Source organism: Carettochelys insculpta, chromosome 14, assembly GCF_033958435.1.
Source record: "Carettochelys insculpta isolate YL-2023 chromosome 14, ASM3395843v1, whole genome shotgun sequence".
Lineage (NCBI taxonomy): Eukaryota > Metazoa > Chordata > Testudines > Carettochelyidae > Carettochelys > Carettochelys insculpta.
Genome location: NC_134150.1, coordinates 752,854 through 767,400, shown reverse-complemented (window position 1 = coordinate 767,400; position 14,547 = coordinate 752,854). Strand labels below are relative to the sequence as shown.

The following is a 14,547-nucleotide window of genomic DNA, read 5'->3' as shown; positions in this document are numbered from 1 at the left end:
CTTCTGATCAGGCATCCCATGGTATACAACCTGCCCAGCCTCTTGGGCTGTTAAATGCCAGAATTGAAGCAAGGAAGCTCCTTTTCTTTCTGACTTTGACCATGAGATACTCAGTCACGTGTATACTGCAAATTGTCTTCCAGACTTTTGGCATGAAATGATTCAAGCTTCTGTAGTGGGACCAGGGCATTCACTGCAAACTTTTCAGATGCTTTTATAATACCTACTGCCATTTGTTTCCAGTGTGGCTATGTCTTCATATTGCCTGGAAAAGTGCTTCTCCTTGCTGTAGTGAAGCAGTTCCCAGGTAGGGAGACAAAAGATTGTCTGCTGAAAGAAAGACACATTGTCCAGGTTACAGCTCATTCACTTTGCAGTCTGCTGTGTGGCGCAGCGCATGGACAGAAAGTGGCCCCAGCGGGAGGCTGGCTCATCAGCACCCTCTAGAATGCATGCCAAGCAGGCTGGCGTTAGTCATGTGCATGGTTGTGGTGAGGAGAATCCTGGCAAGTGCTCATTTGCCCTCTTACAGCAGGGAGTGGAATCCACCTGTCACTGGGCAGTTTTTACAAATAACAAAACTGTTAATCCCATCTGATGCAAATTTGTTGCTGGGTCCCAAAAATATTTAAAGAGAATTATTGATTTGAAAACTCAATCCTGTCTCTGTGGTGAAGTCTGCATAGTGCTAAGATTTAAATGACAGGGAAAACAAGAAGGCACCAGATCGGTGCAACAAAGGAAAGGTCCCTGCTCTCACTGGGGAAATAGATTTGTACTGCCTACGTTGTCTCACAACACAGTGAAAATATTAGTTTCAGGGTGGAAACATAATTCAGGAATTACTAACTGCATCTGTTAAATAAGTGCTCAAATGTTGAGTGCATGATAAATTACTTGGTAGTTGAAATTTGAAGTCAGCTATTCAATTATCTGATGTAGTTCTTACAAAAAAAAAAGTATGTAATAGTCTGAACTCAAGACACCTGAGTTCTGTTTCCAGCTGTCACTGAATCACTCCATGTCTTGTTTTTCTTGTCTGTAAAATGCAGCTCCTTGTCTGCTTCCAAGGAGAATAAGCCCAAATAAACATGTTTGTAAAGTGCTTTGAAATCTTTGTATGGAAAATGCCAAAATAGTAAATAGCAAAACAAAGCAAAAGTGTTGAGTTGCTTGTAGCAGGGGTAACCAAGTGTGAAATCTTTCCCTTTTGGGTCACATGTCAGAGTCCAGCCCAGCTCTATTATAACTAAGATCAAGTGCTCTCTAATGTCTTGATGTCTGTTTTTAGATGAAACTGGGGGGCCTCTGCCCAGTTCTCAGTGCACAAGAGTTTACATTGCAATTAGCAGTCATAGGACCCTAGGAGCAAGACACTGGTTGTGTCCGTCCAGGCCTGACTTGAGTAGCGTTCCTTGCTGGTGACATTGCAGTAGCACCTGTGTTGATTTCCCCCATCCCACCTTGCTGTGTCTCCTCCATTTCAGTGAATCAGATCATCCTGTTATGTTCTTATTTTCTAGTATGGTCTCTTCCTACCTGGTGCATCACGGGTACTGTTCAACAGCAACTGCCTTTGCCAGAGTGACAGACACTACCATCCAGGAAGAACAGATCTCCATAAAGAACAGGCAAAGTAAGACTCTGTATAGCCCTTATTGTCCATCTCCAAGTCACACCCCTTCCCTTTCCATCTCCCTTTCCCCTCTTAGGCCCCTATCCCTTCAGATTCATGGCATCCCAGCTTGGCACCTCTGGGGCAGATGGTGCTGACTGGAAGACAGGTCCCAGTTCTGGAACAATGTAGCTGAGTACCTCTGCAGTTAAAAGAGCCCATCTCTCCCTAACATTTGCAATGAGACCCCCTTTGGTTTTGGGCTGTCATGTCCCACTGCCAGCAGCCTCGTTACCTTAGTTATGAGGGCTAGGAGCTGTTGAGACCTTATTGCATCTGGCTGCTTTCCCTGTGACACTCGTCTCACGTGAGCTGGATTTGGGCCCTGTATGGTGCACTTTGGCTTGATTCGTGTTTTCTGCTTCTGAAGGGCTTTGCAGATTCATGATGGGGATGCATGAGCAGAGCTGTTGGGAGAGCAAAGTTCCCTGTAAGCTGAGCACTTGGATGGCTGCCCAGGAGAGATTCAAATGCCACACAGCTGATTAGCACAGCGCCAACTGTACCTTCAGCTGGCAGCATGAGCTTCTACTGGTGGTGCACATAAAAATTTATTCCACACATGGATGGAAAAAATTAGAGGGAACATTGATGGGTGGCCATGCACTGCACCTCTCTGCTTTGCCAGCTTTGTTAAGCTGATATAATTCACCTATTAATGTCCAGGACTCCAGCTTTTACATGTGTAAAATGTGCTGCTTTATTTTCTCTGAGCCATTCTAATTAATTTGCTTGAAAAAAAAATACATATTTGAAGCAAATCCTTCCACTGGATTGGGAAGGAATTGAAGAGCACATGATATGATCTTTAGAATGCCCCTGATTCTTTGAGACAGAATCCCAGAGCATTGGATCCAGTTTCACATCTTTCTCCATCCTCTCCTGGATGGCAAGTTTCCTTTGCATCCCCTGACACTCCACAGTTCTGTCTTCCTCTGCTGCATGTGCCTCCCTCCTCCTTGCCGTGTCGCACCTACGATATGTTCCTCAGTAGCTGTCTAGAACACGTTTCTTATATATGCTCAATGAATGTGGAGGCTGGGAGGATCCTCAGCTCAGTAGCCTGGGGCGATCTGCCCAGGATTGTAAGGCTGTACCTCCCTCCACAAGGCTCATGTAAGGATTACAGCAGTGCACTCCTCTGTTGACAGTCCATCACTGGAACACCAAAGCAGAAGCAGTGTGAAATGGATGGGAGAAGGAGGAAGCTGCGAAGCAGAAGGGGTCTTTTTTTAGATTTAAAGCTGCTTTGATACCAGCATTTTTAGTAGTAGGTGGGTTATCTGCCCAGCCTGGCGGGGATGTCCAGTGTGGAGTAGCATGCCTGCAGCCATCCATGGGAAAGGAGATTAAACAGGAAGAACATGAAAGTTACTTCTGGGTCCCAGGGACACTGAGACAGATTAAAATGGGCACTGTAAGACGCAGGCAAATGGAGAGAGGAACAGCAGAGGCAGGGAAACAAATAGAATCAAAGGCAGAGGAAGACTGGTGAGAGCCTGCAGACCAGATATGGAGGAGAGGGCAAAAGCAGGCAGTGAAGAACTGCCTCAGAGGTGGCCAGGAGGAATGTGAGAAGAGGCAAGCCCCTGCTGTCTTCATGTCACCTTCCTATCTGTGAGTCCATTAATGGCTGATCTGCCCAGTTCTGGAGATGCAGATCTTATCACAAAATAGGCAGGTGTTGGTAACTGTTGGAGGGGCACGGGGCAGTTTTTGACTCTTCCTTCTTCTCCGTCTGTCATCATCTGCACTGTGGTGGGACCTCTCAAACTGTGCCACTCTGTCAAGGATTACCTTTCTCCACTGGGAATGGTCTTGGGCAAGGTTCTCCCAAGTGTCAACACAGATGCTGCAGTGTGTGCCTTCAGCGTGTCCGTACGTCGCTTCTGCTGGCCCCCAGCGCTCCTCTGTCCTTCCTCCAATTCAGAAAACAGAATCTGCTTTGGGAGGTGCTGGTCAGACAGTTGAACCACGTGACCAGTCGAACGCAGTTGTTGATGAATGATAATGGCTTCAAAGCCGGACATGTTCGATTGTTCCAGGATGCTAGTGTTCCGGAGCCTAGCCTCCCGAGAGATATTTAAGATTCTTCTGAGGCAGAATTGATTATATTGTTCAAATGCCTTCAAATGATGCTTGTATGTTGTCCCAGGTTTTGCCTGTATATAGGACCATTGGAACAATCACTGCATGGTATACAAGGACCTTATTCTTGGGACAGATGTCCCAGTTCTCGAAGACCCCTAGTTTCAGGCGGTCAAAAGCAGAGCTTGCATGGCTCAGACAATGCTGGATTTCCGCATCCATGTCGACTTTAGTGGAAAGATGACTTCCAAGGTATAGGAAGTGCTCCATATTTTCCAGTAGTTCTCCATTGACTTCAATAGAAAGTGCATGAGATTGTCCCATCAGTTAAAGTTTGTGGAGCACCTTGGTCTTTTTGATATTCAGCATGAAGCTGAGATTCTTGTATGCTTCAGCGAAGGCACTTAAGATGATATGAAGGGCTGTGGGAGAAAGAGAGCAACAACCATACTGTCATCCACATACTGGAGCTCCATGATGGATGTTGCGGAGGTCTTGCTTTTAGCCTTCAGTCTCCTGAGATTGAAAAGTGTCACGTTCATTCTGTAGGCAATCTTCACACCATCTGGAAGCTTGCCATCAATGAGGTGAAGGCTCATGGCAATGAAGATGCAGAACAGCGATGGGGCATTGCTACAGCCTTGCTTGACTCCTGTTTTGACCTTAAGGGGATTGCTTTGGGATCTGTGGTTGTTCAATACTGTGGCAGTCATGTTGTCATGAAGCAGCTTTAAAATGCTAATGAATTTTTGGGGGCAGCCGATCTTTGAAAGGATGGTCTCCAGGGCACTACAATTGACTGAGTTGAATGCTTTGGTCAGGTCAATGAAACTCATCTATAAGGCTTGATTGTGTTAATATTTTTCACGTAGTTGCCGGGCAGTGAAGATCATGTCCACTGTTCCTTGGAATTGTTGGAATCCACACTGGGATTTTGGGAGAATTTCTTCTGAGAATGGCAGGGGTCGGCTTGGAAGGATTTGAGCTAAGATTTACCCTGCTATTGCCAGGAGGGAGATGCCACAATAGTTTCCACAATCCAACTTGTTGCCCTTCTTGAAAAGACTGACAATCAGTGTGTCTTTGAAATTTTGTGGCATCTGCTCCCTATCCCAGATCTTGAGAATCAGGAGGAGGAGCTGTTTGTGGAGCTCTGGGCCACCTTCTTTGAAGACTTTGGTGGGGATTCCATCTAGTCTGGGTGCCTTGCTGCACTTCATCACTGTGATGGCAGCTTGGACCTCACTCAGGGTGGGAAGTGTTGCAAGATCATGTCTAGGCAGTTGCCGAGGGACTTGGTCAAGGGATTCTAGGACCGTGGTGGAGGGGAGGTTCAGGAGCTCATTGTAGTGCTCCCTTCAGCAAGAAGCAATGGCTTCATTGTCTTTCAAGAGTTGGGTACCATTCTTTGATCTCAGGGGATTGATTCCATGGTTTCTCAGTCCATGAACAGCTTTGGTAATATTGAAGAAACCTGTTGTATCATTGATGTTTGCGAGATGCTGGAGCTCTCATGGCTTCTCAGTCCACTAGCGGTTTTTCAGAGTCCTCGTTTTATGTTGCATTTCTGCCTTGGCCTTGGCATGCACTTCTGTCTCTGTCATCCAATTGATGTTGCTTTGTCAGGCCCTAAAGCCTTTACTTTTTTGCTTCAATTTCCACATATTCTCATCAGACCAGTCGTGATGTTTCTGGTTTGGTAGCCAATGGTTTCTCCACAAGCTCCAATGATGGCATTTTTCAATTGACACTAGTGTTCTTCCACATCTTCAGGGTGTACTGTCAGCGGGTTCCTTTGGACCGCTATCCAGAAGTCACTTCATCTAGTGGGGTCCTTCAAGCCTTGTACATTGAATCTGTTTCCTTTGACTTTTCCATTTGATGACAATACTAATCATCATTGTGGATCGAATAAGGCAGTGATCAGTCCAGCAGTCATCAGCACTAGTCACTGCACATGTGAGGACATCACGCCAATGCTGAGTGCGGACGATGACCTAGTCTATGAGGTGCCAGTGCTTTGATCGAGGATGTTGACTTGAGGTCTTATATTTGTTTTTCTGGTGGAACAGGGTGTTCATGATAACTAGCTCATGTTCTGCACATTTCTAAGGAGGAGCACTCCATTGGAGCTGCTGTTGCTGACTCCTTGTTTCCCAATGGCAGTCCGCCAGAGAGCTGTGTCTTTTCCAACCTTGGCACTGAAATCCCTCCAAAGAATAGTCTCGTGTTCTTTGGGGATGTCTTTCAGAACTGCGTCCAGTTGGATGTAGAACTTTTTCTTTGTAGAACTTTTTCTTTCACGTCATCTTTGGCGTCAGGAGTTGGTGCACGAGCACTGATGACAGTTGCCTGTTGGTTTTTGGCAAGCTTCAAGTAAAGAGTTATGCGATGCTCACTGACGCCAGCGAGGACTTCAGATAAGATCTTTGTCAGTTCGTTTTTGATGGCAAATCCTACTCTGTTAGTTCATTTTTCTTCCTTTGGGGTTCCTTTCCAGAAAAATGTGCACCCTCCGCCTTCTTCTCTTAGCTGTCCTCCTTCTGGTCTACGTGTTTCTGCCAGGGCAGTGATATCAGTGTTGAATCGTCACAGCTTGTGGGCGATGATTGCTGTGTGTCTTTTGGATCACTCGCTGTCTGGGTTGTTTACTAGAGTCCAAATACTCCATGTTCCGAAGTTGGCTCTTCAATTTCAACCGCTTAGAGGCGAACCCACTAGATGCGGTTATCCAGTCAGGGGGATTGAGGTGGACTATGGCTTTTCCAGCCATGTAAGGTGAGCAGAGTGGATCCTAAATAGGGCTGCTCAGTTGTGGATGCAGCAGCCCAACCATTCCTCTACATCGGTCCTTGAAATGGAACGTCTCATACATAACATCCACCGCTGATGTGCTGGTTCATGACTAAAAGCTTCCAGATCTCACAGTCCTGCTCCCATCGCCATTTGCCATTCACTATAGGGCTTAAGTTTAGGAGAGTTGTGCACAGAGGAACATGCCTGTGCATGACTTCGTTTAATGTGGGGGGACTGTTACATTGCAGCCATCACATGGTTCTTGACAGATAGAAAACTCAGGTCCAATCGCACGGAATCCATGACAACTGGGAGTCTGCTGTCCACTGCAGCCTTCGTCCGCTTTCACAGCCATTGTAGCATTACTTGGCTATCCTCCTCCTGTTCTGCCCTGCAGGACTTTTAAGGTCGTTCTTTGTCTGGATGCTCCCCCTTGATCTTGCCACCAGGGGTGACCCTGCTGGGAGCACGAGACTCCCTGCAGCATCGCTCTCGGGTTCAATGGGGGACACAAGCCCACTCACCACGCCAAGGTGACAAGCCGGAGAGTGGGACAGTGACAAGCTAAACAGACAATTTTCAACCTACGTAAAGGAGAGAGGGTGTGTTTGTGCAGTGTGACTATTAGAGCAGGGAACTGTGAGTTCAGACTCATGGGCTCTGTTGCCAGTTCCAGTACTGACTGGCTTGGTCAACTTTCAGTCCCCATGCTTCACCTTTCCCTTTCATAAATGGAGCTAATATTGGCCTCCTTCAGAAAGGGGGGTTTCGACTCAGGGCTGTCTGTACTAGAACTTAGCGGCAGAAGATGGCCCGTACCCCTGAGTGGCATAAACTACACTGACCTAACTGCCGGTGTCAACAGTGCTGTGTCCGTGGCAGAACTTGCCCTGCCAACATGGCTGCAGCCCCAGGAGAGCACTCTCTCATCGACCTGGAGCATCTTCACTGCTGTGCCACATCTACTGTAGACTAGCCAGGGTTTGCAAAGTGCCTCCAGATCATCAGATGAAAGCACAGCCTGTTATTGGTTAATTACCTTTGGCCAAAAGCCACCAGCTACCAAGCACTGTCAGTGGGGATTAATGAACTCTGTCCTTGCCCCTAGTGTCTCAGCCAGCAGAGCAGGTCTGTTGGCACTAGTGGTGGCTGGTGTTGGATGGCTGGTGACCTCTTGCTTCTGCTTTCTGTCCCTGAACCTTTCAAAGACGGTTCAGCTTGCTGGATTTGAATTAGCTCAGCCCTCCTTGCTCCTGGAGCTGGCTCCCTGAGCGGTGTGCAGCTGCCTCAGTGGTGTGCCTGCATGGGGGGAACCCAGAATGGTCCGGGGCCCTAACCAGGCTGCCATCTCTTGCTTACCTTGAGTAGCTTGTTAAAATGCAGACTCAGAGAAGCCTTTGGTTAAGGTTCATTGCCCACACTGAATTAGGAAGTTACAGGCACAACCCTTGTACCTACCCTTGGCTCTCCTCCAGTAACTCCTGATATTTTGGAGGTATCTACAAATCCCCTGCCTGTCCTCCCAGGCTTTCTGTTGCTACACAAGTGGTCTAAGCCCAGCTCTGTCTAGCCCTGTGCAGGTGGCCCCTGGAGATATCTCTGGAGGAGTTGGAGACTCTGAGGGGGGCTCCGTGTGCCATCTCACCAAGCATAGTACTGCTGTTGCTGGGCTTTCCTTGGTGCCAATAGCTCTCCTCTTGCTTGCAGGAATACAGAAGCTAGTCTTAGCAGGCAGAGTGGGAGAGGCTATAGAGGCCACGCAGCAGCTCTACCCTGGCCTCTTAGAACACAACCCCAACCTGCTCTTCACGTTAAAGTAAGTATGCTTAGTTTTGTGCTGGGAGAGGTCCTTCAAGTCTGCAGAGCTGAGCAGGGCACTCTGCAGGCCTCACTGCATTAGGAACCAGCATAGTTCCTGATTCAGGCAGGTTGTGGGCCTCTCCTGAGAGTGGTTATGCTGTGAGCAAGGTGGGAGAGAATACTGGCGCCCCTTGCCAGCCCTGCTCGGGGGTCTGTCAGCTAAGGTGAGTGAAGTTGTCACCACACTGGCCTGCCCCACAGAGATCCCCTGCTCTGCAGCCAGCAGGTAGTGGTATGGATTCCTACCCCAGCATATTACCACTGCCTTTGGTTCTCCCTGGCTGCCTGTTGTTCAGGCAACATGAACATGTTCACCCCCCCTTACAGCCTGTTGAGAGCAGGGTGGCTCTGGGGATTCCTACAAAGAAGGTGGGGTGAAGGCAGGGTTGGAAGTAAAGCAGGGACTGGTGTGCATGTCAGTATCCCCAGTCATTCATGGCTGGATCACCTGTGCTCTTACCAGTACCTTAGGGCAGGCAGACCGTACCTGTCAGCTCTCAGCAGAGCAGCGCGGAGAGCTAGCCCTTCACCAGCCTTTCTCCATGGTCGAGTGATTTTGCTTTACGTGGTCGTTGTTGAGAGCGGCCCTCAGCCTCGGCATATGAAGTGTGGCATGCCTTGTAGTGTAACCCTTTGTTGCCATGGACAGCACTGTGGAAATCACTTTTCCCCCGGAGCTTGGAGACAGCATCCGTGGTGCAAGGAGCATTAGCCATTCAGTGCCATGTACCCCAGCTTGGTGGCGTGCAGGCCCACTTTGAATTCTCTTTGGTTCAGCTCAGTGAAGCAGTTGGTTAAGTGGCAGAAGTAGCATCTGAGCACCCGATGCTGCCTTGCCACAGGAGTAAAATCCCATAATTGCTCTTGCTGTTTGGAATCAGTGCCCCATTCCACTACCAGCACCATCCAGTTCTCTGGTATCTTGTGTTTTCGTAGCCAGTGTGTTGGCAGAGCAGTATGGTCTCTGTCCCTGGCTCATGGTGTGATCTCTCCTTTTGGCTTTCCCAAGGTGAGAAGCAGCATCATCTCGTCAGTTACATGTAAAACACTGCTCATCAGCTAAATGGGGGCTGGAGTAAGAGGGTAGGTGTCCGCTCTTGAGATGGCCTTGTTTATGTATCATCCTTTAGCCGCCTTACACAGATCTCCAGCCTTACACAGATCTCTGTTTCTAGGCAATAGTATCAAAACTCCCTTCTTACTCCAGCATTACTTCCCAACCTGAAGACATGGGGAGACAAAAGATGCTTGCAGAGCTAGGAGCCCTTAAGCTTTGCTTGAGCCCAGTTAGCTGCTTCTGTGGGACAGACGATAACAATGACTAGAAGAGCCCCAGCACTGCACCTGGCTCACATCAGGTGACCCACCCCCGCATCTCTGCCCTTGTCTGACGCAGGTGCCGACAGTTTGTGGAGATGGTGAATGGAACAGACAGCGAGGTGCGGTGTTTCAGTGCCCGCAGCCCCAAGTCCCAGGACAGTTACCCCGCCTCCCCCAGCCTGAGCCCCAGGCACGGGTCGACCAATTCGCACATACACAGCGCCGGTAAGTGCTTCTCTCTCCAGTGCCGTGGGCAGCAGCTTGGGGCTGGCTCGCTTGGCCTCTCCCTGCTGGTGGTGCTCTGTGAATGACCTCCATCCTTCTGAGCCCCATCGGGAGAGCTGGACTGTTACTGGAGGGAGGAGGCTGTTCAGCCAGAGCTGGCAGTGTGGTGATTCAAATCAAGTCTTGTAACAGAGATTAGGTTGTACAGCAGCCCCCTGCAGAACTGGCCAGGTGGAGGTTGATAGAGCATTCTTCCAAAAGGCTCCCTCCTCATGCATCCATTTGTGATCTGCTCCTTCTCGGGCTGAGCTATACAAGCAAAGGCCTGGCTCCCCAGCCTGTCTCGTGGACCTCAGGGTCCACAAGAGACACCCGCTTCTCTGGCAGCTTCCTGAGGTCAGCAGGAACACCTCCCGCTTCTTGTAGCTGTGCAGGGGAAGGAGCTTTCCTCCCTACGTATAGTGCTCTTCTTGCAGCTTCCTCCCCTCCAGTACCCTGCTTGGAAGCAAGGCCAAGCATGGAAATGAACTGGGCACAGGTTTGCATGTATAACAGCCTAAATGTAAAAACAGGTGTCCAGGAATTAAGGACTTACAGGTGACGAGCAAATGGAGCGAGGGCCGGGGGCATAAGGTGCTCACCTCAGAGCAGAGCAGGGGGTGCAGAGATGGACAGAGTGGACCAGGGAGCAGGGACAGAATCCTGGGGAGCTGACGAAACAATTGGAGCATGTCCGTTTTAAGCTTTGTGTTTCCAGTGGCGAGATCTCCAGTTGGCATTGAGTGCTGCTCTGGCTGCTGCTGCTGCTCTGTGTGAAAAGCTTGAAGGAGAGAGCTGGAGCATGGATCGAAACACTCTCTGCTGGGCACACGAAGGCTGAAACAAAAGGGAGACCATTAGCAGAACAGCTGTGCAGCCGTTGCTTTTCAACCACATTTCCAGGGCCTCAGATGCCGTGTTTGTGTCTTGAGCTTCGCTGCAGGCTAGGGGCTGGATGCAGTAATCCCAGGTTGACTCCACTCTGTGTGATCCAGGTCAGGCTGATGATCAGAACAGCTTCTTTTGGACTTAAAAGCTGTGAACCTCTCTGTGAACCAATTAGCAAATACATCCCTAACAAACTCAGTTAGACCAACTGACTGGCTTTCAGAACATGCCCTGACACCCACCTAGCAACACACAGCTGTATTGTCAGCCTGCGGCATGTTTCACTGTGCCATTCCTAGAATACTCAAGCAGCTGATAGAGGAGATATCTGAGCCTTTATCAATCATCTTTGGAAAATCATGGGAGACAGGAGAGATTCCAGAAGACTGGAAAAGGGCAAATATAGGGCCCATCTATAAAAAGGGGAGTAAGAATAACCCAGGAAACTACAGGCCAGTCAGCTTAACTTCAGTGCCAGGAAAGATAATGGAGCAGGTAATTAAAGAAATCATCTGCAAGCACTTGGAAGGTGGTAAGGTGACAGGGAACAGCCAGCATGGATTTGTAAAGAACAAATCATGTCAAACCAATCTGATAGCTTTCTTTGATAGGATAACAAGCTTTGTGGATAGGGGAGAAGCGGTAGATGTGGTATACCTAGACTTTAGTAAAGCATCTGATACAGTCTCACGAGATATTCTTATAAAAAAACTAGGCAAATATAATTTAGATGAGGCTACTATCAGGTGGGTGCATAACTGGCTGGATAACCGTACCCAGAGAGTAGTTCTTAATGGTTCTCAGTCCTGCTGGAAAAGTATAAAAAGTGGGGTTCCACAGGGGTCTGTGTTAGGACCGGTTCTGTTCAATATCTTCATTAACAATTCAGATATTGGCATAGAAAGTACACTTATTAAGTTTGCAGATGATACCAAGCTGGGAGGGGTTGCAACTGCTTTGGAGGATAGGGTCATAATTCAAAAGGATCTGGATAAATTGGAGAAATGGTCTGAGGTAAACAGGATGAAATTTGATAAGGACAAATGCAAAGTGCTCCACTTGGGAAGGAAGAATCAGTGTCACACATACAGAATGGGGAGAGACTGTCTAGGAATGACTACAGCAGAAAGGGATCTAGGGGTTATAGTGGACCACAAGCTAAATATAAGTCAACAGTGTGATGCTGTTGCAAAAAAAGCAAACATGATTCTGGGATGCATTAATAGGTGTGTTGTGAACAAGACACGAGAAGTCATTCTCCCGCTCTACTCTGCGCTGGTTAGGCCACAGCTGGAGTATTGTGTCCAGTTCTGGGCACCGCCGTTTAAGAAGGATATGGAGAAATTAGAGAGGGTCCAGAAAAGAGTGATAAGAATGATTAAAAGTCTAGAGAATGTGACCTATGAAGAAAGGCTGAAAGAACTGGGCTTGTTTAGTTTGGAAAAGAGAAGATTGAGGGGAGACATGATAGTGGTTTTCAGGTATCTAAAAGGGTGTCATAAGGAGGAGGGAGAAAACTAGTTCTTTTTGGCCTCTGAGGATAGAACAAGAGGCAATGGGCTTAAACTGCAGCAAGGGAGGTTTAGGTTGGACATTAGGAAAAAGTTCGTAACTGTCAGGGTGGTCAAACAGTGGAATAAATTGCCAAGGGAGGTTGTGGAATCGCCATTACTGGAGATATTTAAGAACAGGTTAGATAAATGTCTATCAGGGATGGTTTAGACGGTACTTGGTCCTGCCATGAGGGCAGGGGGCTGGACTCGATGGCCTCTCGAGGTCCCTTCCAGTCCTAGGATTCTATGATTACGGGTGCACACTTGATGTGGAACGGGTGTACTTGTGAGTTTGTAGGTTTACCACAGAGTCGAGTGGTTGGTTTGACAGTCATGTCTGTGGGTATATGTAATACACTGTGCTAGTGGTGGACGATGGGTTTGTATAGGTAATCACAGCTGTCTTCTGTGGTACCTGGTGTGTGAGGTTGGTTTTGTGGGCCCAAGTCTCCTTTTGCTTGGCCCTGTAGCTCCCAAGTGAGGAGAATCAGCTGGGTCATGTTAAGAAGCCAGTACGTTATAAACGCATGGCAGGTTAAGCTGACTGCATGCCATTGGACCATGTCTCATCCTCTGAGCTGGAGTTTGCAGTTCGTGGCAGTTTTTTAAAGCTCCTTTGGCTTTAATGCTGTATCTCTTGCAGTTCTCCCCTGTGCACCGAGATTTCCTTCCCAGGTGCATTGGAGGGATGAGAATTCTGGTTTCAAAAAAAGCAAACTTCAGAGGCAGTGTCTCTTGCTTTTTTTGGGTGCTGGAGGTGTGTGAGCTCCTTGCTGCCGCCATTGGTTTGGGGTTTGCTTGTGTTTTCCTAACTCCCTGTTTCACACAATGAGTATTTTGTGAATTGCAGCCTGCCCTGTTCCCCTCCCCGGGGGGCCTGCTCCTCAGTGAAAAGAACACAAGCAGTCGCTGTCACCTGCTGACTGGACTGTAGCACTCTAACGCCTCTCTGCTTGGCTTTCAGGAGTGGACAGCCCAAGCTGTAGCAATGGGGTCACATCCACAAAAAGCAAACAGAGTCACAGTAAATACCCAGCCCTGACTTCATCGTCGTCGTCGTCCTCCTCCTCTTCGCCTTCATCTGTGAACTACTCTGAGTCCAATTCAACAGACTCCACCAAATCCCAGCAGCACAGCAGTACGAGTAACCAGGAGACCAGGTATTCCTTGCAGTGCCTTTCCTACAGCTGGGCAGGAGGGGGCTTAGCACCTCCTCAGCCACTCAGTCAGCGCTCTTTGTGTCGCTGGGGTAATCAGCAGTAGCGGCAGGCATCACTGCTGAGCAGCCAATGGCAGGCCGCCTTCTGCTCTCTCCCACCCACGCCAGGGCGGAATAGTTTAGCCCATTCTGGGAGGAGGAGGAATAGCCTGGAGCAAACAGTCCCGAGTACCTCTGGGGCAGATGTTCTGCTGCAGGGATGTTGGGACTGTCCCAGCAGATGGCCTAGCAGCACTGCTGCCTTTTAGGCTTGCTCCTGCCACTCTCTGAGCCAAAGGGCTTGCTAGTGGGCAGCGTGCAGGCCTGGTTCCTCCAGGGATCAGTATGCTGGTGTCGGGAATCAGACCCGACTCTCCTGCATGACAGCCCAGACCCTCTTTCCTTGGACGTGGCCCTTTGGCATGAGGTCACGTTCTGTTCACTGCACCAGTTGGTGCCTCTTGGTTAGATGCCAGTGCCATCGGGCTGAAGGGCCCTGGGAATCATGGGCCTTCTCCAGGAAGTCATGGGGATTTTGCAACTGCAGTGGTTACTGGTGCATTTGTTGGGGTTTGAAATGCGATGACCAAGTGTGAGCGTGGGTTTCATTTGAAGGCTGCTGCAGAACTGCCTGGACCTTTGTGACTGCTGAGGCTCCCACACTAACCACCAGCTGTCATTCAGGCACCTGATGCCATGGCCAGGGAGGTCTCTAGCTTCTAGGGTTGTCCAGCTCATAACTGAACAAGAGACGACATATTGGCATACCACAACCCCTCTGCACAAATGCCTGGCTCTGGCACAGCTCTGTGCCAACAGGGCGGCAAACATCTGACACAGAGAATCTGTGAACACTTGGGTTCAAATCTCATCATTTCAGCTTGAGTTCAAGCAGTGGAGATCTC

The 14,547-nt window shown here is 48.8% G+C and overlaps 1 protein-coding gene across 6 annotated transcripts in view; it reads left to right on the top strand.

Moving 5' to 3' along the window:
* Positions 1-14,547, top strand: part of RANBP10 (RAN binding protein 10) — a 104,968-nt gene that overhangs the window by 82,039 nt on the left and 8,382 nt on the right. For 5 of the 6 annotated variants that reach the window (XM_075008293.1, XM_075008294.1, XM_075008296.1 and 2 more), the window contains 4 exons: positions 1,524-1,636; positions 8,267-8,375; positions 9,816-9,964; positions 13,409-13,604. In XM_075008293.1, the coding sequence (XP_074864394.1) occupies positions 1,524-1,636; positions 8,267-8,375; positions 9,816-9,964; positions 13,409-13,604 (567 nt within the window). The remainder of the gene's footprint in view (positions 1-1,523; positions 1,637-8,266; positions 8,376-9,815; positions 9,965-13,408; positions 13,605-14,547) is intronic. The other variant, XM_075008295.1, reaches the window with a different exon arrangement.